The sequence below is a fragment of the Salmo salar genome, chromosome ssa06, assembly GCF_905237065.1.
Source record: "Salmo salar chromosome ssa06, Ssal_v3.1, whole genome shotgun sequence".
Classification (NCBI taxonomy): Eukaryota; Metazoa; Chordata; class Actinopteri; order Salmoniformes; family Salmonidae; genus Salmo; species Salmo salar.
Genome location: NC_059447.1, coordinates 17838535 through 17865373, shown reverse-complemented (window position 1 = coordinate 17865373; position 26839 = coordinate 17838535). Strand labels below are relative to the sequence as shown.

Here is a 26839-nt window from a genome sequence, read left to right as displayed (position 1 = left end):
GGCGGGCGGGCGGGCAGAAACAGACGGGCGGGCGGGCGGGCGGGCAGGCAGGCACAGACGGGCGGGCGGGCGGGCGGGCAGGCAGGCACAGAGGCAGGCGGGCGGGCAGGCACAGAGGCAGGCGGGCGGGCAGGCACAGAGGCAGGCGGGCGGGCAGGCAGGCACAGAGGCAGGCGGGCAGGCAGGCAGGCACAGAGGCAGGCGGGCAGGCAGGCAGGCAGGCACAGAGGCAGGCGGGCAGGCAGGCAGGCACAGAGGCAGGCGGGCAGGCAGGCACAGAGGCAGGCGGGCAGGCAGGCACAGAGGCGGACAGGCAGGCACAGGCACAGAGGCAGGCGGGCAGGCACAGAGACAGGCGGGCAGGCGGGCAGGCAGGCACAGAGACAGCCGGGCAGGCAGGCACAGAGACAGCCGGGCAGGCAGGCACAGAGACAGCCGGGCAGGCACAGAGGCAGCACAGAGGCGGGCGGGCGGGCGGGCGACAGAGGCGGGCAGGCGGGCGGGCGGGCACAGAGGCGGGCACAGAGGCGGGCGGGGGCAGGCACAGAGACGGGCGGGCGGGCAGGCGGGCACAGAGACGGGCGGGCGGGCAGGCAGGCACAGAGACGGGGCGGGCGGGCGGGCAGGCAGGCAGAGACGGGCGGGCGGGCAGGCAGGCACAGAGACGGGCGGGCGGGCGGGCGGGCGGGCAGGCAGGCACAGAGACGGGCGGGCGGGCGGGCAGGCACAGAGACGGGCGGGCGGGCGGGCGGGCGGGCAGGCAGGCACAGAGACGGGCGGGCGGGCGGGCAGGCACAGAGGCGGGCGGGCGGGCGGGCAGGCAGGCACAGAGACGGGCGGGCAGGCAGGCACAGAGACGGGCGGGCGGGCGGGCAGGCAGGCAGGCACAGAGGCGGGCGGGCGGGCGGGCAGGCAGGCACAGAGGCAGGCGGGCGGGCAGGCAGGCACAGAGGCGGGCGGGCAGGCAGGCACAGAGGCAGGCGGGCAGGCAGGCACAGAGGCGGGCGGGCAGGCAGGCACAGAGGCAGGCGGGCAGGCAGGCACAGAGGCAGGCGGGCAGGCAGGCACAGAGGCAGGCGGGCAGGCAGGCACAGAGGCAGGCGGGCAGGCAGGCACAGAGGCAGGCGGGCAGGCAGGCACAGAGGCAGGCGGGCAGGCAGGCACAGGCACAGAGGCAGGCGGGCAGGCACAGAGACAGGCGGGCAGGCGGGCAGGCACAGAGACAGGCGGGCAGGCGGGCAGGCACAGAGACAGGCGGGCAGGCGGGCAGGCACAGAGACAGGCGGGCAGGCAGGCAGGCAGGCACAGAGCCAGGCGGGCAGGCAGGCAGGCAGGCACAGAGCCAGGCGGGCAGGCAGGCAGGCAGGCACAGAGCCGGGCAGGCAGGCAGGCAGGCACAGAGACAGCCGGGCAGGCAGGCACAGAGACAGCCGGGCAGGCAGGCACAGTGGCAGGCGGGCGGGCAGGCACAGAGGCAGGCACAGAGACAGGTGGGCGGGCAGGCACAGAGGCAGGCGGGCGGGCGGGCAGGCACAGAGGCAGGCAGGCGGGGGGGCAGGCACAGAGGCAGGCGGGCGGGCGGGCAGGCACAGAGACAGGCGGGTGGGCAGGCGGGCGGGCAGGCACAGAGACAGGCAGGCTGGCAGGCGGGCGGGCAGGCACAGAGACAGGCGGGCGGGCAGGCGGGGCGGGCAGGCACAGAGACAGGCGGGCAGGCAGGCGGGCGGGCGGGCAGGCACAGAGACAGGCGGGCGGGCAGGCACGAGCAGGCGGGCGGGCAGGCACAGAGGACAGGCGGGCGGGCAGGCCAGGGCAGGCAGGACAGGGACAGGCGGGCAGGCAGGCGGGCAGGCGGGCAGGCAGAAACAGGCGGCAGGCAGGCGGGCAGGCAGCCAGGAGGCGGGCAGGCAGGCAGGCAGGCAGGCGGGCAGGCAGGCGGGCAGGCCAGAGGCGGGCAGGCACAGAGGCGGGCAGGCACAGAGGCGGGCAGGCCGAGGCGGGCAGGCACAGAGGCGGGCAGGCAGGCAGGCAAGGACAGAGGCGGGCGGGCGGGCAGGCAGGCAGGCACAGAGGCAGGCGGGCGGGCAGGCGGGCAGGCAGGCAGGCAGGCGGGCAGGCAGGCACAGAGGCAGGCGGGCAGGCAGGCACAGAGGCAGGCGGGCAGGCGGGCAGGCACAGAGGCAGGCGGGCAGGCGGGCAGGCACAGAGACAGGCGGGCAGGCGGGCAGGCACAGAGACAGGCGGGCAGGCACAGAGACAGGCGGGCAGGCAGGCAGGCAGGCACAGAGCCAGGCGGGCAGGCAGGCAGAAACAGAGACGGGCGGGCGGGCGGGCGGGCGGGCGGGCGGGCAGAAACAGAGACGGGCGGGCGGGCGGGCGGGCGGGCAGAAACAGAGACGGGCGGGCGGGCGGGCAGGCGGGCGGGGCGGGCGGGCGGGCAGAAACAGAGACGGGCGGGCGGGCGGGCGGGCAGGCAGGCACATAAGACGGGCGGGCGGGCGGGCGGGCAGGCAGGCACAGAGGCAGGCGGGCGGGCAGGCACAGAGGCAGGCGGGCGGGCAGGCAGGCACAGAGGCAGGCGGGCAGGCAGGCAGGCACAGAGGCAGGCGGGCAGGCAGGCAGGCACAGAGGCAGGCGGGCAGGCAGGCGGGCAGGCACAGAGGAAGGCGGGCAGGCAGGCAGGCACAGAGGCAGGCGGGCAGGCAGGCACAGAGGCAGGCGGGCAGGCAGGCACAGAGGCAGGCGGGCAGGCAGGCACAGAGGCGGGCAGGCAGGCACAGGCACAGAGGCAGGCGGGCAGGCACAGAGACAGGCGGGCAGGCGGGCAGGCAGGCACAGAGACAGCCGGGCAGGCAGGCACAGAGACAGCCGGGCGGGCAGGCACAGAGACAGCGGCGGGCAGGCACAGAGGCAGGCACAGAGGCGGGCGGGCGGGCGGGCGGGCACAGAGGCGGGCAGGCGGGCGGGCGGGCACAGAGGCGGGCACAGAGGCGGGCGGGCGGGCAGGCACAGAGACGGGCGGGCGGGCAGGCAGGCACAGAGACGGGGCGGGCGGGCAGGCAGGCACAGAGACGGGGCGGGCGGGCGGGCAGGCAGGCAGAGACGGGCGGGCGGGCGGGCAGGCAGGCACAGAGACGGGCGGGCGGGCGGGCGGGCAGGCAGGCACAGAGACGGGCGGGCGGGCGGGCAGGCACAGAGACGGGCGGGCGGGCGGGCGGGCGGGCAGGCAGGCACAGAGACGGGGCGGGCGGGCAGGCAGGCACAGAGACGGGCGGGCGGGCGGGCAGGCAGGCACAGAGACGGGCGGGCAGGCAGGCACAGAGACGGGCGGGCGGGCGGGCAGGCAGGCAGCACAGAGGCGGGCGGGCGGGGCGGGCAGGCAGGCACAGAGGCAGGCGGGCGGGCAGGCAGGCACAGAGGCGGGCGGGCAGGCAGGCACGCAGAGGCAGGCGGGCAGGCAGGCACAGAGGCAGGCGGGCGGGCAGGCACAGAGGCAGGCGGGCAGGCAGGCACAGAGGCAGGCGGGCAGGCAGGCACAGAGGCAGGCGGGCAGGCAGGCACAGAGGCAGGCGGGCAGGCAGGCACAGGCACAGAGGCAGGCGGGCAGGCACAGAGACAGGCGGGCAGGCGGGCAGGCACAGAGACAGGCGGGCAGGCGGGCAGGCACAGAGACAGGCGGGCAGGCACAGAGACAGGCGGGCAGGCAGGCAGGCAGGCACAGAGCCAGGCGGGCAGGCAGGCAGGCAGGCACAGAGCCAGGCGGGCAGGCAGGCAGGCAGGCACAGAGCCGGGCAGGCAGGCAGGCAGGCACAGAGACAGCCGGGCAGGCAGGCACAGAGACAGCCGGGCAGGCAGGCACAGTGGCAGGCGGGCGGGCAGGCACAGAGGCAGGCACAGAGACAGGTGGGCGGGCAGGCACAGAGGCAGGCGGGCGGGCGCGCAGGCACAGAGGCAGGCGGGCGGGCGGGCAGGCACAGAGGCAGGCAGGCGGGGGGCAGGCACAGAGGCAGGCGGGCGGGCGGGCAGGCACAGAGACAGGCGGGTGGGCAGGCGGGCGGGCAGGCACAGAGACAGGCGGGCTGGCAGGCGGGCGGGCAGGCGGGCGGGCAGGCACAGAGACAGGCGGGCGGGCAGGCGGGCGGGCAGGCACAGAGACAGGCGGGCAGGCAGGCGGGCGGGCGGGCAGGCACAGAGACAGGCGGGCAGGCAGGCGGGCGGGCAGGCACAGAGACAGGCGGGCGGGCAGGCACAGAGACAGGCGGGCGGGCAGGCACAGGGACAGGCGGGCGGGCAGGCACAGGGACAGGCGGGCGGGCAGGCACAGGGACAGGCGGGCGGGCAGGCACAGGGACAGGCGGGCGGGCAGGCACAGGGACAGGCGGGCAGGCAGGCACAGAAACAGGCGGGCAGGCAGGCGGGCAGGCAGGCACAGAGACAGGCGGCCAGGCAGGCACAGAGACAGGCGGGCAGGCAGGCGGGCAGGCACAGAGGCGGGCAGGCGGGCAGGCACAGAGGCGGGCAGGCACAGAGGCGGGCAGGCACAGAGGCGGGCAGGCACAGAGGCGGGCAGGCACAGAGGCGGGCAGGCACAGAGGCGGGCAGGCGGGCAGGCGGGCAGGCACAGAGGCGGGCAGGCACAGAGGCGGGCAGGCACAGAGGCGGGCAGGCACAGAGGCGGGCAGGCAGGCACAGAGACAGGCAGGCACCATTCCCCTCTACTTTCCTTACCTTCTGTCCTCTTATCGTTCCTTTTAAGTTTACTTTCTCAATTTCACTCTTAACTTTTCCTCACATTCCATGCTTCCCTTCTTCCCACTTATTTCTCTCGCGCTCGCTCTCCCTTGCGTTCTCTCATGCTCTCGCTCTCTATTGGTATGTATTCCTTATGCCTCATCTCCAGCTGAAGGGTTATTCCTTATGTCTTTCTCTCCTCTCTCTCTCTCTGTGTCTCATCTCTAGCTGAAACGTTATTCCTTATGTCTCTGTCTTGTCTCCAGCTGAAGGATTATTCCTTATGTCTCTTTTTCTCTCTGTCTCATCTCCAGTTGAAGAGTTATTCCTTATGTCTCTTTGTCTCGTTTCCAGTTGAAGGGTTATTCCTTAAGACTCTCTCTCTCTCTCTCTCTCTCTCTCTCTCTCTCTCTCTCTCTCTCTCTCTGTCTCTGTCTCTGTCTCTCTCTGTCTCTCTCTGTCTCATCTCCAGTTGAAGGGTTATTCCTTATGTTTTTCTCTGTCTCGTCTCCAGCTGAAGGGGTATTCCCAGGAGAAGATTCCAGCTGAGGTGGACCGGATCATCAGGATCCTGAACCTGGAGGACAAGCGGCATTCCCACTCCAAGACCCTGTCAGGTGGGATGAAGAGGAAACTATCCATCGGCATCGGCCTCATCGGAGACTCCAAGGTCAGTATTGGATTGCGTCCCGAATGCCACCCATTTCCCTATTCAAGTGCACTGTTTTTGAGCAGAAGGTATTGTCTTGTCACTCAATTCAAAATGACTTTATTAACCCCAGAGGGTTAGTTAGCTTGGCATTGTCAAAGTACAGGCATACCATAATTGCATGAATAAATACATATCCCTTTGACTTTTTCCACAATTTTTTGTGTTACAGCCTGCATTTAAAATGGATTAAGTTGAGATTGTTGTCACTGGCCTAAACACAATACCTCATAATGTCAAAGTGGATGTTTTATGTTGTTTTTTATGTACGAAAAATATAACGCTGAAATGTCTTGAGTCAATAAGTATTCAACCCGTTTGTTATGGCAAGCCTAAATAAGTTTAGGAGTAAACATTTGCTGAACAAGTCATGTAATAAGTTGTATGGACTCACTCTGTGTGCAATAATAGTGTTTAACATGATTTTTGAATGACTACCTCATCTCTGTACCCCACACATACAATATGTAAGGCCCCTCAGTCAAGAAGGGATTTTCAACCACAGATTCAACCACAAAGACCAGGGAGATTTTCCAGTGCCTCGCAAAGAAGGGCACCTATTGGTAGATAAAAAATGTATTGGACATTGAATATCCCTTTGAGCAGGTTGAAGTTATTAATTACACTTTTGATGGTGTATCAATACACCCAGTAACTACAAAGATACAGGCGTCCTTCCTAACTCAGTTGCCGGAGAGGAAGGAAACCGTTTAGGGGTTTCACCATGAGGTCAATGGTGACTTTAAAACAGTTACAGAGTTTAATTACTATGAGAAAACTGAGGATGGATCAACAATAATGTAGTTAGTCCACAATACTAACCTAATTGACAGAGTGAAAAGAAGGAAACCTGTACAGAATACAAATATTCCAAAACACGCATCATGTTTGCAACAAGGCACTAAACTAATACTGAAAAAAATTGCAAAGAAATACACTTTTTGTCCTGAATATAAAGTGTTATGTTTGGGGAAAATCCAGTACAACACATTACTGAGTACCACTTTTCATATTTTCAAACATCGGGGTGGCTGCATTGTGTTATGGGTGTGCTTGAAATTGTTAAGGACTGAGGAGTTTTTCAGGATAAAAAAGAAACGGAATGGAGCTAAGTACCAGCAAAATCCTAGAGGAAAACCTGGTTCTGTCTGCTTTCCACCAGAAATTGGGAGATGAGTTCACCTTTCAGCAGGACAATAACCTAAAACACAAGGCCAAATATACACTGGAGTTGCTTACCAAGAAGTCAGTAAATGTTCCTGAGTTGCTAAGTTACAGCTTTGACTTAAATCTACTTGAAAATCTATGGCAAGACCTGAACATGGGTGTCTAGCAATGATTAACAACCAATTTGACAGCCCTTGAAGAATTTCGAAAATAATAAATGGGCAAATATTGCACAATCCATGTGTGGAAAGCTCTTAGAGACTGACCCAGCCTACTCACAGCTGTAATCAATGCCAAAAGTGCTTCTACAAAGTATTGACTCAGGGGTGTGAATACTTAGGTAAATTAGACTTTTATTTAATTTTCAAAACATTTTCAAAAATTCCTAAAAACATGTTTTCACTTTGTCATTATGGGTTATTGTTTGTAGATCGGTGAGAAAAACAATCTATGAAATCAATTTTGAATTTGGGCTGTGACAACAAAATGTGGTATGCATACTTGTTGCACTGTATGTGCAACACACAAGGCTATTTCAACACATCTTACCCTTCTGTCTCTTTCTCTGTCCCTTCCCTTCCATCCCTCAATCTTCCCCTTCCTCCACCCCCCCCCTCCCTGTCTCAATCTCTTTGTCCATCCATCCTTCCATCTCACCACTCCTCCCCTCCAGGTGGTGATGTTGGATGAGCCCACATCGGGCATGGACCCGTCGGCACGGCGGGCCACCTGGGACCTGCTCCAGGGCGAGAAGCGCGGGCGCACCATCCTGCTGACTACACACTTCATGGACGAGGCCGACCTGCTGGGGGACCGTATAGTCATCATGGCTGGGGGAGAGCTGCAGTGCTGCGGCTCGCCGCTGTTTCTCAAGAACAAATACGGTGAGAGGAGGGAGGGAGAAAAAGAAGAATGGGTAGAGCGGGTAAAGGGTGTGGGAGAGGGAAGAGAGGAGGGAGGATGAAATTAACAGGTGTGATGGAGAGGTTGTAGAAACAGAGAGAAGAGAAGAGGTGGAGTGTAGTGGTGAAAAGAAAAGGGTTGGATAGAAGAGGTGAGAAGTGGAAGTGGTGGGAGTGAAGACTACAAGACAGAACAGTGTGAATAACTAGTAGTTATGAGGTGAGGTTAGAATGTCATGAGGTGATAGGAGAGTGATTCAGAGATCTAACTTTATCCTCCTGCATCTCAGGTGCTGGCTACCACATGGTGATCGTGAAGGACGCGCTGTGCAACGTGTCTGAGATCACACGGCTGGTCCACATGTACGTTCCCAATGCCACGCTGGAGAGCAGTGCTGGGGCTGAGCTCTCATACATTCTGCCCAAAGAGAGCACCAACCGGTAAGACAAAATCAATACCCAATCTCACACAGGCCATCAGTGCCGCTGGCCACAGCTCGGTGTTTAGTGTGACACATACTATTTTTGTCAGTCTATTTTGATGAGCCCAAGTTGGGTCCAATCTGAGGGTGTTGCTGCTTGCTACAGTATGATTACAGACACCTCTACTTCTAGAGGTAAGGGTGATGTTTCAAGTAGATATATAGCTTATGTCCCAAATGGCACCCTATTCCCTATTTAGTGTGCTACTTTTGACCTGGTGAAAAGTAGTGCAGTAAAACGGGAATAGGGTGGTATTTTGGTCCCTGCCATCGTTGTTGGTTTTATCTGGAGGCAGTATAGACTGACTGTTGAGGTTGTTTAACGACCTGTGATGTAACCATAGATCCCCATGACAGATGACTGTTTTAGACCCGGGTTTGACTGATCTCTGATGGATCAACGTTCTTCCCTCTCCAGGTTTGAGCTGCTGTTTGCAGAGCTGGAGATGAACAGAGAGGAGCTGGGCATCGCCAGCTATGGAGCCTCTGTCACCACCATGGAGGAGGTCTTCCTCAGGTATGGGATCACACACTCACCACAGCTCCCAGGGAGAGTACCAGCTAGGTCTGGACCTCTCACCACAGCTCCCAGGGAGAGTACCAGCTAGGTCTGGACCTCTCACCACAGCTCCCAGGGAGAGTACCAGCTAGGTCTGGACCTCTCAACACAGCTCCCAGGGAGAGTACCAGCTAGGTCTGGACCTCTCACCACAGCTCCCAGGGAGAGTACCAGCTAGGTCTGGACCTCTCACCACAGCTCCCAGGGAGAGTACCAGCTAGGTCTGGACCTCTCACCACAGCTCCCAGGGAGAGTACCAGCTAGGTCTGGACCTCTCACCACAGCTCCCAGGGAGAGTACCAGCTAGGTCTGCACCTCTCACCACAGCTCCCAGGGAGAGTACCAGCTAGGTCTGGACCTCTCAACACAGCTCCCAGGGAGAGTACCAGCTAGGTCTGCACCTCTCACCACAGCTCCCAGGGAGAGTACCAGCTAGGTCTGGACCTCTCACCACAGCTCCCAGGGAGAGTACCTTTACTTAAAGCCTGCAGTTGTAATAAATATTAACACTTGTCATGAGTATGTATGTACCTGCAGGCTTTTAAGTGTGCACACATACCCAAATATATATATACATACACACACACACACACACACACACACACACACACACACACACACACACACACACACACACCTGTGGCGGTCGATGCCGTTTAAGATGATGGAGGATGATTTGTTTCATGCGCATGGCCTTATTTCTATTACAGCATATTGGATAACTGTCTTTCATATTCCATTCAGCCAGTTCAATGTAACAGTGATAGGTTTTAGGCTACTACATGATACTCACATGTTCCCTATACACATCATGAGGTTGCTACAACCTAGCCTGTGAATGAAAGTTTACAACGTAGGTGCACACAGGTCGAGCGAAACATTTGAAGTGACAGACAGTGACACATGCAATACCGCCTTGCACAATCTTGCCTGCGTCTAGCTGATCTAGGGTGTAATCATTAGTCTAACAGTGGCAAATGAGAGTTTCTATTGGACAAATTCAGTAATGTTTATCCCTGTTTCGTTCCGTGTGCTTCCGTTTAAGAAATATTTTTCAACAAATCCGTGGAATGAATACACCCCTGATCACTAGTGAACATTTGTTTCATAGCAGCCATGTTGTATTCCTTCTCACAGCTATGCTCTCTCCTCCTCTCACCTTTTCCCTTCGCTTGTGGACTTCTTCAATGCACAACACATCAGCTATATATGACCAGGCGAAGAAACCTTTCCAAGCCAAACCATATCATAACCACTAAAGCCTACATCGTTGTCACCATATTAGCTAAAGTAACGTCCTAGTCAACATAGCTAATAGAAAAAACACGTTACTAAACCCGCTACAATCATGCACTAACGTTAGTGTGCAGTCAGTAAACAGTTTAACAGTTACATTAGTAAAATCAAAAGCTTACCTTGACTTGGAAGAATTCCAGTGTTGTGTTGGATCGTCATAGCCAGCTAGCTAACATGGCATCCCTCTGTTTGAGCAGGGGGTTTGAGTAGGCTAAACTAGCTAGCTGCATTTGCTAGCTAAGTAAGTGAAACTGAAAGTTTAAAAAAAAGACAATCTCTCTCTCTTGGTTCTTTTTCATTTTGGAAGAAATTAATTTGTTAACTGTTCAACTACTGTCTTTATCTCTCTTTGAGTCAACTACTCACCACATTTGGTGCACTGCAATGCTAGCAAGCTGTAGCTTATGCTTTCAGTACTAAATTCACTCTCTGTTCCTTTGATTTTGTGGACAACATGTCAGTTCATGCTGCCAGAGCTCTGATAGATTGGAGGACATCCCCCGGAAGTTGTAATAATTACTGTGTAAGTCTATGGAAGGGGGTGAGAACCATGAGCCTCCTAGGTTTTATATTGAAGTCAATGTACAGTGAGGGAAAAATAACAACAAAAAAATCCAGAAAAATGTGATTGCCAACAAGGGTTTTGCCACCAAGTACTAAGTCATGTTTTGCAGAGGGGTCAAATACTTATTTCCCTCATTAAAATGCAAATCAATTTATAACATTTTTGACATGCGTTTTTCTGGATTTTTTTGTTGTTATTCTGTCTCTCACTGTTCAAATAAACCTACCATTAAAATTATAGACTGATCATTTCTTTGCCAGTGGGCAAACGTACAAAATCAGCAGGGGATCAAATACTTTTTTCCCTCACTGTACCCAGAGGAGGACGGAAGCTAGCTGTCCTCCGGCTATGCCATGGTGCTACCCTACAGAGTGCTGTTGAGGCTACTGTAGACCTTCACTGCAAAAAAATTGTGTTTTAATCAATGAGTTGGTGACGTGAATATATTTTGAATCGTTTTTTCTAAAAAATGACTTTTTATACATTTTTCTTTTTCTTAGGAGGATGGTCCTCCCCTTCCTCCTCTGAAGAGCCTCCACTGACACACACACTTATTCCAGTTGTCATCTTCTGCTCAATTACTCTGCATCACCAGCCAGCTGCCTTCAGCTTACATCTGAGCAATTATTTCTGCCTGTGTGTTTAAAGCTTCTTTGTGTGTGTGTGTGTGTTTCGGGGGGGTGCATACATGCATGTCTTTGTGTTTCTGTCTGGTAGTATAGTTTGTTTGCGTGCACGTGTTTTTTCAGTAGAACACAGCTGTGAAGGCTCTAAACAGAATATAGCAATTACCTCCAAAATATCTCATTTCAGGCTTCATTATTTTTACCTCACAATGTGAGTCTATCAGTGAGTGTCTCCATCATTACCCGTATACAAAAGCCTCATTAATCCTCTATTTGAGGTTTCTTTTCAACTCCACTAAAAGCCACCATCTTAACACGTGTTCAGTCTGTACATACCCTGGCTATTACATTCAGCCTCTTTCCATTATCAATTTCATTCAGCTTTATTCCCACCCAGCTCTCTGAAGGGGTGGACCATCTACATTAGTCCTGCCATTTCAGTTTCATTTCAAATATACTGAAAGCCACCTAATTTAACACCTGTTCAGACTGTTCCTACCTTGGCCAAGTCATTTCCGCATCTTTTCATCTTACTACATATGCGGTCTCTTGGCCATTATCAATTTCATACAGCTACTGCAGAGGCCCCGAGTCCATTTTCATTTTCACACCCTGGATAGGGGTCTCGTTGACCACTTATAAAATTGTTAGATGAAGCTCTTTGAGGGGGGCGCTGCATGTGTCAGGCGTTGTGGAGATTGGCTGGCTGAATTAATCATTCATTTGAAACGGACCGAAATAGCGTTCTGGCTATTGTGGTTGTCCAAGTTCCTGTTCTTCCCCTCAGAGAGTGAGAAGGCGAGAGAGAGTTAGCAGGGCTGGAATGACATAAAATGCTCACCATCACCAATAACACAAACACACTCCCACTTATTACGTACTCTCCGATGAGCTGCTTTGTTTGGTGTACAATAGACCCCGGGGTGTGTTCCTGAGTTCTGTGAAGAGATTTCAGCATCAACATCCATTGATTCACACAGAGTGCTCACTCCATAAGCCACTTCCAGAACACAAAGATTCATCCAATTATGAATGAATATGTTTCATGTCTATAAATACATTTGTACAGTCTAAAACGGTCAAGATGTCATATAGTACAAAGAAAGGCTCCTACGTTCTTCCGGACCACCTGACATGATTAGGAAAAACTGGAAAAATGGATCCTGAAACTAAAGTTTCCTGGTCAGGACACATGGTCTGGAAAAACTCAGCATAATTAACTCAGCATAGTTAATTGAATTTACAGATTAATTGAATTATGTCATAATCTAATACTAGGTATCTAACTACTGTAAATTGTAAATGTCCTTATGTTGTCCTGATAAAGCTCCGTTCAGTAGGGAAGCTCAGTTAAATTGTTATAACTAAATTCATCCCTGTGTAACTGTCAGACTAGAGAAGTCCACTAAGTTGTATTGGTCCCTGTCTACTGTCAGACTAGAGAAGTCCACTAAGTTGTATTGGTCCCTGTCTACTGTCAGACTAGAGAAGTCCACTAAGTTGTATTGGTCCCTGTCTACTGTCAGACTAGAGAAGTCCACTAAGTTGTATTGGTCCCTGTGTACTGTCAGACTAGAGAAGTCCACTAAGTTGTATTGGTCCCTGTCTACTGTCAGACTAGAGAAGTCCACTAAGTTGTATTGGTCCCTGTCTACTGTCAGACTAGAGAAGTCCACTAAGTTGTATTGGTTCCTGTCTACTGTCAGAGTAGAGAAGTCCACTAAGTTGTATTGGTCCCTGTGTACTGTCAGACTAGAGAAGTCCACTAAGTTGTATTGGTCCCTGTCTACTGTCAGAGTAGAGAAGTCCACTAAGTTGTATTGGTCCCTGTCTACTGTCAGACTAGAGAAGTCCACTAAGTTGTATTGGTCCCTGTGTACTGTCAGACTAGAGAAGTCCACTAAGTTGTATTGGTCCCTGTGTACTGTCAGACTAGAGAAGTCCACTAAGTTGTATTGGTCCCTGTCTACTGTCAGAGTAGAGAAGTCCACTAAGTTGTATTGGTCCCTGTGTACTGTCAGACTAGAGAAGTCCACTAAGTTGTATTGGTCCCTGTCTACTGTCAGACTAGAGAAGTCCACTAAGTTGTATTGGTCCCTGTGTGTACTGTCAGACTAGAGAAGTCCACTAAGTTGTATTGGTCCCTGTGTGTACTGTCAGACTAGCGAAGTCCACTAAGTTGTATTGGTCCCTGTGTGTACTGTCAGACTAGAGAAGTCCACTAAATTGTATTTGTCTGTGTGTACTGTCAGACTAGAGAAGTCCACTAAATTGTATTTGTCTGTGTGTACTGTCAGACTAGAGAAGTCCACTAAATTGTATTTGTCTGTGTGTACTGTCAGACTAGAGAAGTCCACTAAGTTGTATTGGTCCCTGTCTACTGTCAGACTAGAGAAGTCCACTAAGTTGTATTGGTTCCTGTCTACTGTCAGACTAGAGAAGTCCACTAAGTTGTATTTGTCTGTGTGTACTGTCAGACTAGAGAAGTCCACTAAGTTGTATTGGTCCCTGTCTACTGTCAGACTAGAGAAGTCCACTAAGTTGTATTGGTCCCTGTCTACTGTCAGAGTAGAGAAGTCCACTAAGTTGTATTGGTCCCTGTGTACTGTCAGACTAGAGAAGTCCACTAAGTTGTATTGGTCCCTGTCTACTGTCAGAGTAGAGAAGTCCACTAAGTTGTATTGGTCCCTGTCTACTGTCAGACTAGAGAAGTCCACTAAGTTGTATTGGTCCCTGTGTACTGTCAGACTAGAGAAGTCCACTAAGTTGTATTGGTCCCTGTGTGTACTGTCAGACTAGCGAAGTCCACTAAGTTGTATTGGTCCCTGTGTGTACTGTCAGACTAGCGAAGTCCACTAAGTTGTATTGGTCCCTGTGTGTACTGTCAGACTAGCGAAGTCCACTAAATTGTATTTGTCTGTGTGTACTGTCAGACTAGAGAAGTCCACTAAATTGTATTTGTCTGTGTGTACTGTCAGACTAGAGAAGTCCACTAAATTGTATTTGTCTGTGTGTACTGTCAGACTAGAGAAGTCCACTTTTTTTAATGTTTGTATTTCCTTATGTGAGTCCTCAGAATGGTGAAGCTGTTGGTCTCTAGCCTGGACATCCAGGGTTTGGGTTAGATACACTGCTACTGTACTGAGCTGTACATTGTTGTGTATTTCCAGAGTGGGGAAGCTGGTGGATTCTAGCCTGGACATCCAGGCCATTCAGCTGCCGGCGCTGCAGTACCAACACGAGAGACGCTCCCATGACTGGACCATGGACGACACCAGCAGCTACAGCGGCATGACGGACGTCACCGACTTCACTGACAGCGGCACGCTCATCTCCGAGGACTGCTCCAACATCAAGCTCAACACCGGGGTGAGAGAGGAGAGTTTTTGTGTGTGAGTTCAGACAGGAAGTAAGCTAAATGTCAATATAGAAGGTTGCCTGTTAACACATCTTCTCTTTCTGTCATCAACATGGTTTATTAATAGGAAAGTTTAGGAGCTTACAAAATATAGGAACATACTGTATTAAATCAGAGATGATATGGAAATAATCTTTCTTTGTCTGTCTGTCTGTCTGTCTGTCTGTCCCCCCCCCCAGGCCAGACTGTACATGCAGCAGTTCTATGCCATGTTCCTGAAGCGGGCGCTCTATAGCTGGAGGAACTGGAAAGTGATTGTGGCCCAGTTCCTGGTACCCCTGGTTTTCACTGTGCTGGCCCTGGTGGTGGCAAAGACCTTCCCCGGGCGCTACGACTCACCGCAGCTCAGGCTGGCACTGGGCCGCTATGGCCCCACCACTGTGCCCGTGGCCCTGGAGCCCGGCAAGGGACCGCTGGCAATCGCCCTGGCACAGGTGTATTCCTCGCAATTGGATGCCCAGAAAGCCCACGATGTCAATATTAGCGGTAAGCGTGTCAGCATGTTGGAAGGGATCACTAGTTATTTGAGATGAAAGGTGATTTGTAGATCAGTGATTCTGTGCTGTTGTCTGCAATGTAGTCAATCTCAGACACGCATGGTGGAAGCTACTTCAGGCATTAGACCATAGAGATGCACCCATGGAAAAGGTTTGTCTTTACTGATCCACCCTATCCACTGCTTCTTCTCCTCAGACTTCACGGAGTACGTGCTCACCAAGACCGAGGAGGAGGGCGGGGCATTCAACGAGCGCTGCGTGGTGGGTGCATCGTTCAGCGGCGGCACGGGGAAGTTGGTCGAGGTCACGGCCTACTTCAATAACCAGGGCTACCACACGGCCGCTACAGCCCTGATGATGGTGGACAACGCCCTGTTCAAAATGCTGGCAGGGCCCAACGCATCGATTATGACGGGAAACATGCCCATGCCCCGCAACATCTCCGAGAGCGCCCAGAGTCAGCTGACAGAGTGAGTAGGGAGTGGGGAGTATGGAGGGGAAGGAGGGAGGGAAAGAGGGAGGGAGGGATGGATGAAAAAAGAGGAGAGAAGGAGACGAGGGTATGGAAGGAACACAGGTGTTATCTTGAACACATTTGAGAAGAGGAGTGAATGTTTAGTTGGGTACTCTGCATGAGCCACTCTGACTCAGTCCATAACTTCCTTATTGTTTTTAGATAGAAGTTGACTTTTCCATCAACCACCTTGTTTTGGGTCCTTATTCTTGTCTATCCTTTAAACACCTGTGGTCAACACATCCCTTACAGCCACTAAACCCCAATTAAACCAGGGTACTTCCCAAATGGCAACCTATTCCTTACAGAGTGCACTACTTTTCACCATGGCCCATAGGGCTCTGGTCAAAAGTAGTACACTATGTCGGGAATAGGGTGTCATTTGGGATGCACATCCAGTCGATGAGCTCCCGGCCCTGCTGGATGTCTGGCTGGATCGATGGGGAAGCAACAGAGGCTGATAACAAGTTAGAATCTGAGGGGGAGATATTGACCACCATTCATCAGGAGGTGTTTTTTAGAGGTGAGAGGATGGAGAGAGATTGGTAGTGGCTCGGTCAGGGAAGGTATATTGATGGGAGGAAGGATGGAGTGAAAGAAGGATGAGAGGATAGAGGTCTGGTGAAGATGTTCTCCTGGGTATCAGGATATTCATTGTTTCATGATACTCATCTCTTTCTCTCCCTCCTTTTCCCCTCTGCCTGCCGACCTCACCACTCAATATATCATTTGCTTCCTCCCTTACTTTTCTTTCTTTTTTTCTGTCACTCCTCCCAGCTCCATGCCCTTCTTTATTTTCCTCCTGCCTTTTTTTTACCCTCCTCTCTTCCGTCTCGCTCGCTCTCTCTTCCGTCTCGCTCGCTCTCTCTTCCGTCTCGCTCGCTCTCTCTTCCGTCTCGCTCGCTCGCTCGCTCTCTCTTCCGTCTCGCTCGCTCGCTCTCTCTTCCGTCTCGCTCGCTCTCTCTCTCTTCCGTCTCGCTCGCTCTCTCTCTCTTCCGTCTCGCTCGCTCTCTCTCTCTTCCGTCTCGCTCGCTCTCTCTCTCTTCCGTCTCGCTCTCTCTCTCTCTCTTCCGTCTCGCTCGCTCTCTCTCTCTTCCGTCTCGCTCGCTCTCTCTCTCTTCCGTCTCGCTCGCTCTCTCTCTCTTCCGTCTCGCTCGCTCTCTCTCTCTTCCGTCTCTCGCTCGCTCTCTCTCTCTCTTCCGTCTCGCTCGCTCTCTCTCTCCTCTTCCGTCTCGCTCGCTCTCTCTCTCCCTCTTCCGTCTCGCTCGCTCTCTCTCTCCCTCTTCCGTCTCGCTCGCTCTCTCTCTCCCTCTTCCGTCTCGCTCGCTCTCTCTCTCTCCCTCTTCCGTCTCGCTCGCGCTCTCTCTCTCTCTTCCGTCTCGCTCGCTCTCTCTCTCTCTCTTCCGTCTCGCTCGCTCTCTCTCTCTCTCTTCCGTCTCGCTCGCTCTCTCTCTCCCTCTTCCGTCTCGCTCGCTCTCTCTCTCCCTCTTCCGTCTCGCTCGCTCTCTCGCTCTCTCTTCCGTCTCTCTCGCTCTCTCTTCCGTCTCGCTCGCTCTCTCGCTCTCTCTTCCGTCTCGCTCGCTCTCTCGCTCTCTCTTCCGTCTCGCTCGCTCTCTCTCTCTCTCTTCCGTCTCGCTCGCTCTCTCAATTCAATTAAAATAGCTTTTTTCACATGGAAAGTTTAGAGACTGTTTAAATAATAAAGGGTAACCCTCCCCCTCTCTCACTCCTTCCCTCCTCGACACAGAGGTCAGACGGGCTTCGCCATCGCCATCAACCTGATGTATGGCATGGCATCCCTGTCCAGTACCTTCGCCCTGCTCCTGGTCACAGAGCGTTCACTCAAGTCCAAGCACGTACAGCAGGTCAGCGGCGTCTACCTCTCCAACTTCTGGTTCTCTGCACTGCTCTGGGACCTGGTCAACTTCTTCCTGCCCTGCATGCTCATGCTGGTCAGTATACCATCTGGATTTACTTAAAGGCCCAATGCAGCTGTTTTTATATTAATATCAAATCATTTCTGGGTAACAATTAAGTACATTACTGTGATTGTTTTCATTGAAAATGGTAAAAAATAAACAAAGTAAGTTTCTTAGCAAGAACAATTTCTGAAGCAAGAATTTTGCTAGGACTGTCTGTTAATGGTATGAGTGGGGAGGGGAATACTGAAAACTAGCTGCTATCCAAACACTCCCTCCCAACAGGTGGTGTTCCGGGCGTTTGGGGTCAAGGCCTTCATAGCGGACAACCACCTGGTTGATGTGTTATTAATCCTGCTGCTATATGGCTGGGCCGTCATCCCCCTCATGTACCTGCTCAGCTTCCTGTTCTCCACCGCTGCCACCGCCTACACCCGCCTCACCATCTTCAACATCATCAGCGGCACCGCCACCTTCCTCACCGTCACCATCATGACCATCCCAGGTGAGAGCCAGAGCCAGGATACTAGATACTAGCGTTTCACACTATCGTGCCGACCCAAACCAAACTGTGCCGCCTCTGATATTTTCAGGATGGTCCAGCAACTGTGGGGATGCGTAGCAAGTACAGCTTGGCCCAGTTTGGTTCTGAGGTGTGAAAAGTCCTTAGGTCTACTGGAACACTGAACCTTTAGGCAGCTCAGAGACTACACTTCTAACTACATGGGGAATCATTATGATTTGGCGATTTCGAGCCTGTTTCTCTGCTAGTAAACAGCGAAAAAGAACAAACCCCTACTGCACACTGCTGCACTTCTTTGCTTCAGAACTGGGGATAAGGCTGGCAAAATACGCTGTGGAAATACATTTGATGACTTTCGCTTACCTTGATTCTCTTATTTCCTCTCCTCCGTCCTCTCCTTCTCCTGTTTCCCCTTCTCTCCTCTTCTTCTCATCCTCTCCTCCTCCTGTTTCCCCTTCTCTCCTCTTCTTCTCATCCTCTCCTTCTCCTGTTTCCCCTTCTCTCCTCTTCTTCTCATCCTCTCCTCCTCCTGTTTCCCCTCCTCCTCTCTTCTCATCCTCTCCTCCTCCTGTTTCCCCTTCTCTCCTCTTCTTCCCATCCTCTCCTCCTCCTGTTTCCCCTTCTCTCCTCTTCTTCCCATCCTCTCCTCCTCCTGTTTCCCCTCCTCCTCTCTTCTCATCCTCTCCTTCTCCTGTTTCCCCTCCTCCTCTTCTTCTCATCCTCTCCTTCTCCTGTTTCCCCTTCTCTCCTCTTCTTCCCATCCTCTCCTTCTCCTGTTTCCCCTTCTCTCCTCTTCTTCCCATCCTCTCCTTCTCCTGTTTCCCCTTCTCTCCTCTTCTTCCCATCCTCTCCTCCTCCTGTTTCCCCTTCTCTCCTCTTCTTCCCATCCTCTCCTTCTCCTGTTTCCCCTTCTCTCCTCTTCTTCCCATCCTCTCCTCCTCCTGTTTCCCCTTCTCTCCTCTTCTTCCCATCCTCTCCTCCTCCTGTTTCCCCTCCTCCTCTCTTCTCATCCTCTCCTTCTCCTGTTTCCCCTTCTCTCCTCTTCTTCCCATCCTCTCCTCCTCCTGGTTCCCCTTCTCTCCTCTTCTTCCCATCCTCTCCTCCTCCTGTTTCCCCTTCTCTCCTCTTCTTCTCATCCTCTCCTCCTCCTGTTTCCCCTTCTCTCCTCTTCTTCCCATCCTCTCCTTCTCCTGTTTCCCCTTCTCTCCTCTTCTTCTCATCCTCTCCTCCTCCTGTTTCCCCTTCTCTCCTCTTCTTCCCATCCTCTCCTCCTCCTGTTTCCCCTTCTCTCCTCTTCTTCCCATCCTCTCCTCCTCCTGTTTCCCCTTCTCTCCTCTTCTTCTCATCCTCTCCTCCTCCTGTTTCCCCTTCTCTCCTCTTCTTCCCATCCTCTCCTTCTCCTGTTTCCCCTTCTCTCCTCTTCTTCTCATCCTCTCCTTCTCCTGTTTCCCCTTCTCTCCTCTTCTTCCCATCCTCTCCTCCTCCTGTTTCCCCTTCTCTCCTCTTCTTCCCATCCTCTCCTCCTCCTGTTTCCCCTTCTCTCCTCTTCTTCCCATCCTCTCCTTCTCCTGTTTCCCCTCCTCCTCTCTTCTCATCCTCTCCTTCTCCTGTTTCCCCTTCTCTCCTCTTCTTCCCATCCTCTCCTCCTCCTGTTTCCCCTTCTCTCCTCTTCTTCCCATCCTCTCCTCCTCCTGTTTCCCCTCCTCCTCTCTTCTCATCCTCTCCTTCTCCTGTTTCCCCTTCTCTCCTCTTCTTCCCATCCTCTCCTCCTCCTGTTTCCCCTTCTCTCCTCTTCTTCCCATCCTCTCCTCCTCCTGTTTCCCCTTCTCTCCTCTTCTTCCCATCCTCTCCTCCTCCTGTTTCCCCTTCTCTCCTCTTCTTCCCATCCTCTCCTCCTCCTGTTTCCCCTTCTCTCCTCTTCTTCTCATCCTCTCCTCCTCCTGTTTCCCCTTCTCTCCTCTTCTTCCCATCCTCTCCTTCTCCTGTTTCCCCTTCTCTCCTCTTCTTCTCATCCTCTCCTCCTCCTGTTTCCCCTTCTCTCCTCTTCTTCCCATCCTCTCCTCCTCCTGTTTCCCCTTCTCTCCTCTTCTTCCCATCCTCTCCTCCTCCTGTTTCCCCTTCTCTCCTCTTCTTCCCATCCTCTCCTCCTCCTGTTTCCCCTCCTCCTCTTCTTCTCATCCTCTCCTCCTCCTGTTTCCCCTTCTCTCCTCTTCTTCCCATCCTCTCCTCCTCCTGTTTCCCCTTCTCTCCTCTTCTTCTCATCCTCTCCTCCTCCTGTTTCCCCTTCTCTCCTCTTCTTCCCATCCTCTCCTCCTCCTGTTTCCCCTCCTCCTCTCTTCTCCCCCTCCCAGAGCTAAATCTACAGGACCTGTCTCGTAACCTGGACAAGGTGTTCCTGCTCTTCCCTAACTACTGCCTGGGCATGTCCTTCAGCCAGTTCTACCAGAACTACCAGTTCATCACCTTCTGCACCTCCAACCCCATTGCCACGGCCTTCTGCCGTGCTTTGAGTGAGTACTGTGTTCTCCTACAGCAGGGAGACAGCAGCTGTAGCTGTATCACAGTGTCTGTAGTTCAGTAGGAATACCTATTGTATAAGTAGTTTCTTTGGGAGGGGGTGGGGACCAAAAATATAGAGGATTATTTTATGGGACAATATACAAATGTTATTGAGAAAGATAATTTGAAAAATAAAATGTTATTGAGAAAGATAATTTGAAAAATAAAATGTTATTGAGAAAGATAATTTGAAAAATAAAATGTTATTGAGAAAGATAATTTGAAAAATAAAATGTTATTGTGTAAATATATGTATTGGTTCTCTTCATTTTGATAGAGATACAAATGTAATGAGTAAAAGGTTGTTTGTTGATGTGTTTTTTTTTTTTTTTATCTTTTTATTTATTTTATTTTTTTAACAGATTTTAAGGTTGATGTTAGATTTAGGGTGGGGTCGCCAGAATAAAAAATATAAAATAAAAATGGGTCTCCGGAAATGCTGGCGAAAAAGAAAAAATGGGCTCGGCTGAAAAAGTTTGAATACCACTGTGTTACATGATATGTAGTTGTAGTAATATTGTGATGATGATCACAATGATGTTGATGAGAAGGATTCTAACTATGACCATGGTAATGAGGACTAACTATTTTCTAGTTAACCCTTCGTAGCCATGACTGGTGCTCCTCCCTCTTCCAGACATCACGTACCAGGAGAACTACTTCTCCATGTCAGAGCCGGGGGTGGGGCGTTTTCTGGTGGCCCTGTCCCTGCAGGGTGTAGTCTTCATCACCCTCCTCTTCATCATCGAGATGCAGTGTGTCAAAACCCTCCGCCGCTTCCTCACCCGCCTCGCCAGCAGACGTAAACAGGTCAGAAGGGGAGGGGCCAGAGAGTTGACTATAGGGTGCTGCCTCATGCCCCGGGTGGGTGGAGTTTTCAGAAAATGTGCCCACCTGATGCCCTGAGCGAGATTAAACTAATGCCCATTTGTTTATATAGGGCTGTAGTCGAGAGCAAATTCTACTCTTCTCTTAAGAATTTCAGATTTCTGAAAAACTGGTATCATTTTGGTGTGGTTGGCTACATGTCAAAATTCAACATTACTGTTCCCTCCTGCAATTTCTTACAGCTGTATTATGCCAGTAGTATAAAAAGACCTCATTGATAATGACAGTCAGTATGTCTCCTAGCTGCCTCTGATGGGGGATCCGGCCCTACTGCCGGAGGACAGGGACGTAGCGGAGGAGAGGAAGAGGGTTCTGGAGTGTTCGCCCATAGTAGAGTCTATGGTGGGGAGCCCACTCATACTGCAGGACCTCAGCAAGGTACAGCAACCTGTCTGTTAGTCTGGTCTCCCTCCCAGAGGCATCCAGTAGTGGTGAGGTGTCTGTCTGTCTGTCGCAGTGATCTCCCTCCCTCCCTCCCTCCCTCCCTCCCTCCCTCCCTCCCTCCCTCCCTCCCTCCCTCCCTCCCTCCCTCCCTCCCTCCAGGTATACAGCAGTGACCTCCCTCCCTCCAGGTATACAGCAGTGACCTCCCTCCCTCCAGGTATACAGCAGTGATCTCCCTCCCTCCAGGTATACAGCAGTGATCTCTCTCCCTCCCTCCAGGTATACAGCAGTGATCTCCCTCCCTCCAGGTATACAGCAGTGATCTCTCTCCCTCCCTCCAGGTATACAGCAGTGATCTCTCTCCCTCCCTCCAGGTATACAGCCCTCCCTCCCTCCCTCCCTCCCTCCCTCCCTCCCTCCCTCCCTCCCTCCCTCCCTCCAGGTATACAGCAGTGATCTCCCTCCCTCCCTTCCTCCAGGTATACAGCAGTGGAGAAACAGTACTGGCGGTAGACAGACTCTCTCTAGCAGTGGGGAAAGGAGAGTGTTTTGGCCTGCTGGGTTTCAATGGAGCAGGGAAGACCACCACCTTCAAGATGCTCACCGGGGACGAGACCGTCACCTCTGGCGATGCCTACATTGACGGCTACAGCATTCTGAGGGATGTCAAGAAGGTAGGAGAGATGGAGAAGGAGACAGAGAGGAAAACATTTACACTGGGTTTTTTTTTATGTCACATACACAGGATAGGTGCAGTGAAATGTGTTGTTTGACAGGGTCATCCATAGTACTACGGCATCCCTGGAGCAAATTAGGGTTAAATACCTTGCTCAAGGGCACATCGGCAGGTTTTTCACCTTGTCGGCTCGGGTATACTCAAACCTCCAAGCTACCTGCCGCCCTTACTTAAAAGTTAATTAGGTCACACCGTAGCAAGGCATTTTGCAACAGAAAACAAAAACTAGCATTTCTTATTGAATGTGTACAGATAGGACCTTCTCAATTAGGGGCTGTTTTCCTACGCTTTGTGCCTCTTGAACACAAACCAGTTTGTAATATACTATGAAACTCACAAAATCACCTTACATGACACCACCCTCTCTCCCGTGTGTCGTAGGTACAGCAGCGGATTGGCTATTGCCCGCAGTTCGACGCTGTCCTGGATCACATGACAGGAAGAGAAACGCTGAGCATGTACGCTAGGCTCCGGGGGATTCCAGAGAAATACGTGTCGGGCTGCGTGGAGAACGTGCTACGGTCCTTACTACTGGAGCCCCATGCTGACAAACTGTGCCGCAGCTACAGGTAAGCATTCAGGGGAGAGAGTGAGGGGAGGGGCTGTGTGTGTGTGTTGGGGTGGGGGACAGTGTGTGTTGGTTTGGGGGTGGGGGACATGTGTGTGTGTGTGTGTGTGTGTTGGTTTGGGGGTGGGGGACAGTGTGTGTGTGTGTGTGTTGGTTTGGGGTGGGGGACTGTGTGTGTTGGTTTGGGGTGGGGGGACTGTGTGTGTTGGTTTGGGGTGGGGGACAGTGTGTGTTGGTTTGGGGTGGGGGACAGTGTGTGTTGGTTTGGGGGTGGGGGACAGTGTGAATTTGTGTTGGTTTGGGGAGGGGGACAGTGTGTGTGTGTGTGTGTGTTGGTTTGGGGGAGGGCGACAGTGTGTGTGTTGGTTTGGGGGAGGGGGACAGTGTGTGTGTGTGTGTGTGTTGGTTTGGGGGTGGGGGACATGTGTGTGTGTTGGTTTGGGGGTGGGGGGACAGTGTGTGTGTGTTGGTTTGGGGGTGGGGGACTGTGTTTGTGTTGGTTTGGGGGTGGGGGACAGTGTGTGTGTGTGTTGGTTTGGGGGTGGGGGACAGTGTGTGTGTGTTGGTTTGGGGGTGGGGGACAGTGTGTGTGTGTTGGTTTGGGGGTGGGGGGACAGTGTGTTTGTGTTGGTTTGGGGAGGGGGACAGTGTGTGTGTGTTGGTTTGGGGGTGGGGGACAGTGTGTGTGTTGGTTTGGGGGTGGGGGACAGTGTGTGTGTTGGTTTGGGGGAGGGGGGACAGTGTGTGTGTGTTGGTTTGGGGGTGGGGGGACAGTGTGTGTGTTGGTTTGGGGGTGGGGGACAGTGTGTGTGTGTTGGTTTGGGGGTGGGGGACAGTGTGTGTGTTGGTTTGGGGGTGGGGGACAGTGTGTGTGTTGGTTTGGGGGTGGGGGACAGTGTGTGTGTTGGTTTGGGGGTGGGGGACAGTGTGTGTGTTGGTTTGGGGAGGGGGACATGTGTGTGTGTTGGTTTGGGGGTGGGGGACAGTGTGTGTGTGTTGGTTTGGGGGTGGGGGACTGTGTTTGTGTTGGTTTGGGGGTGGGGGACAGTGTGTGTGTTGGTTTGGGGTGGGGGACAGTGTGTGTGTGTTGGTTTGGGGGGGGGGACAGTGTGTGTTTGTGTTGGTTTGGGGGTGGGGGACAGTGTGTGTGTTGGTTTGGGGGTGGGGGACAGTGTGTGTGTTGGTTTGGGGGTGGGGGGACAGTGTGTGTGTTGGTTTGGGGGGGGGGACAGTGTGTGTGTGTTGGTTTGGGGGTGGGGGACAGTGTGTGTGTGTTGGTTTGGGGGTGGGGGACAGTGTGTGTGTGTTGGTTTGGGGGTGGGGGACAGTGTGTGTGTGTTGGTTTGGGGGTGGGGACAGTGTGTGTGTGTTGGTTTGGGGGTGGGGGACAGTGTGTTTGTGTTGGTTTGGGGGTGGGGGACAGTGTGTGTGTTGGTTTGGGGGTGGGGGACAGTGTGTGTGTTGGTTTGGGGGAGGGGACAGTGTGTGTGTGTTGGTTTGGGGGTGGGGACAGTGTGTGTGTGTTGGTTTGGGGGTGGGGGACAGTGTGTTTGTGTTGGTTTGGGGAGGGGGACAGTGTGAATTTGTGTTGGTTTGGGGGTGGGGGACAGTGTGTGTGTGTTTGTTTGGGGGTGGGGGACAGTGTGTGTGTGTTGGTTTGGGGGTGGGGGACAGTGTGTGTGTTGGTTTGGGGGTGGGGGACAGTGTGTTTGTGTTGGTTTGGGGGTGGGGGACAGTGTGTTTGTGTTGGTTTGGGGGTGGGGGGACAGTGTGTGTGTTGGTTTGGGGGTGGGGGACAGTGTGTGTGTTGGTTTGGGGGTGGGGGACAGTGTGTGTGTGTTGGTTTGGGGGTGGGGACAGTGTGTTTGTGTTGGTTTGGGGGTGGGGGACAGTGTGTTTGTGTTGGTTTGGGGGTGGGGGACAGTGTGTGTGTTGGTTTGGGGGTGGGGGACAGTGTGTGTGTGTTGGTTTGGGGGTGGGGGACAGTGTGTTTGTGTTGGTTTGGGGGGGGGGACAGTGTGTGTGTGTTGGTTTGGGGTGGGGGACAGTGTGAATTTGTGTTGGTTTGGGGTGGGGGACAGTGTGTGTGTGTTGGTTTGGGGGTGGGGACAGTGTGTGTGTTGGTTTGGGGGTGGGGGACAGTGTGTGTGTGTTGGTTTGGGGTGGGGGACAGTGTGTGTGTGTTGGTTTGGGGGTGGGGACAGTGTGTGTGTGTTGGTTTGGGGGTGGGGGACAGTGTGTGTGTTGGTTTGGGGGTGGGGGACAGTGTGTGTGTGTTGGTTTGGGGGTGGGGGACAGTGTGTGTGTGTGTGTTGGTTTGGGGGTGGGGGGACAGTGTGTGTGTGTTGGTTTGGGGGTGGGGGACAGTGTGTGTGTGTTGGTTTGGGGGTGGGGGGACAGTGTGTGTGTGTTGGTTTGGGGGTGGGGGGACAGTGTGTGTGTGTTGGTTTGGGGGTGGGGGACAGTGTGAATTTGTGTTGGTTTGGGGGTGGGGGGACAGTGTGTGTGTGTGTGTGTTGGTTTGGGGTGGGGGACAGGTGTGTGTGTGTTGGTTTGGGGGTGGGGGACAGTGTGTGTGTGTTGGTTTGGGGGTGGGGGACAGTGTGTGTGTGTTGGTTTGCGGGGGGGGACAGTGTGTGTGTTGGTTTGGGGGTGGGGGGACAGTGTGTGTGTGTTGGTTTGGGGGTGGGGGACAGTGTGTGTGTTGGTTTGGGGGGGGGGACAGTGTGTGTGTGTTGGTTTGGGGGTGGGGACAGTGTGTGTGTTGGTTTGGGGGTGGGGACAGTGTGTGTGTTGGTTTGGGGGTGGGGGACAGTGTGTGTGTGTTGGTTTGGGGGTGGGGACAGTGTCTGTTGGTTTGGGGTTGGGGACAGTGTGTGTGTGTTGGTTTGGGGGGGGGGACAGTGTGTGTGTGTTGGTTTGGGGGTGGGGACAGTGTGTGTGTTGGTTTGGGGGTGGGGGACAGTGTGTGTGTGTTGGTTTGGGGGTGGGGGACAGTGTGTGTGTGTTGGTTTGGGGGTGGGGGACAGTGTGTGTGTTGGTTTGGGGGTGGGGGACAGTGTGTGTGTGTTGGTTTGGGGGTGGGGGACAGTGTGTGTGTGTTGGTTTGGGGGTGGGGGACAGTGTGTGTGTTGGTTTGGGGGTGGGGGACAGTGTGTGTGTGTTGGTTTGGGGGTGGGGGACAGTGTGTGTGTGTGTGTGTGTTGGTTTGGGGGTGGGGACAGTGTGTGTGTGTGTTGGTTTGGGGGTGGGGGACAGTGTGTGTGTGTTGGTTTGGGGGTGGGGGGACAGTGTGTTTGTGTTGGTTTGGGGTGGGGGACAGTGTGTGTGTGTTGGTTTGGGGGTGGGGGACAGTGTGTGTGTGTTGGTTTGGGGGTGGGGGACAGTGTGAATTTGTGTTGGTTTGGGGGTGGGGGACAGTGTGTGTGTGTGTTGGTTTGGGGGTGGGGGACAGTGTGTGTGTGTGTTGGTTTGGGGGAGGGGGACAGTGTGTGTGTGTGTGTTGGTTTGGGGGTGGGGGACAGTGTGTGCGTGTTGGTTTGGGGGTGGGGGACAGTGTGTGTGTGTGTTGGTTTGGGGGTGGGGGACAGTGTGTGTGTGTGTTGGTTTGGGGGTGGGGGACAGTGTGTGTGTGTTTGTTTGGGGGTGGGGGACAGTGCTTGTGTGTTGGTTTGGGGGTGGGGACAGTGTGTGTGTGTTGGTTTGGGGGAGGGGGACAGTGTGTGTGTGCTGGTTTGGGGGAGGGGGACAGTGTGTGTGTTGGTTTGGGGGTGGGGACAGGTGTGTGTGTGTTGGT

The 26839-nt window shown here is 53.9% G+C and overlaps 1 protein-coding gene across 1 annotated transcript in view; it reads left to right on the top strand.

Moving 5' to 3' along the window:
• Nucleotides 1-26839, top strand: part of LOC106595110 (phospholipid-transporting ATPase ABCA3) — a 93817-nt gene that overhangs the window by 55914 nt on the left and 11064 nt on the right. The window contains exons 14-27 of the mRNA XM_045719865.1: nucleotides 5246-5401; nucleotides 7281-7491; nucleotides 7800-7950; nucleotides 8410-8508; nucleotides 14208-14406; nucleotides 14635-14941; nucleotides 15149-15422; nucleotides 17214-17418; nucleotides 17671-17890; nucleotides 20260-20418; nucleotides 21105-21277; nucleotides 21599-21733; nucleotides 22219-22413; nucleotides 22857-23044. Of these exons, the coding sequence (XP_045575821.1) occupies nucleotides 5246-5401; nucleotides 7281-7491; nucleotides 7800-7950; nucleotides 8410-8508; nucleotides 14208-14406; nucleotides 14635-14941; nucleotides 15149-15422; nucleotides 17214-17418; nucleotides 17671-17890; nucleotides 20260-20418; nucleotides 21105-21277; nucleotides 21599-21733; nucleotides 22219-22413; nucleotides 22857-23044 (2672 nt within the window). The remainder of the gene's footprint in view (nucleotides 1-5245; nucleotides 5402-7280; nucleotides 7492-7799; nucleotides 7951-8409; nucleotides 8509-14207; nucleotides 14407-14634; nucleotides 14942-15148; nucleotides 15423-17213; nucleotides 17419-17670; nucleotides 17891-20259; nucleotides 20419-21104; nucleotides 21278-21598; nucleotides 21734-22218; nucleotides 22414-22856; nucleotides 23045-26839) is intronic.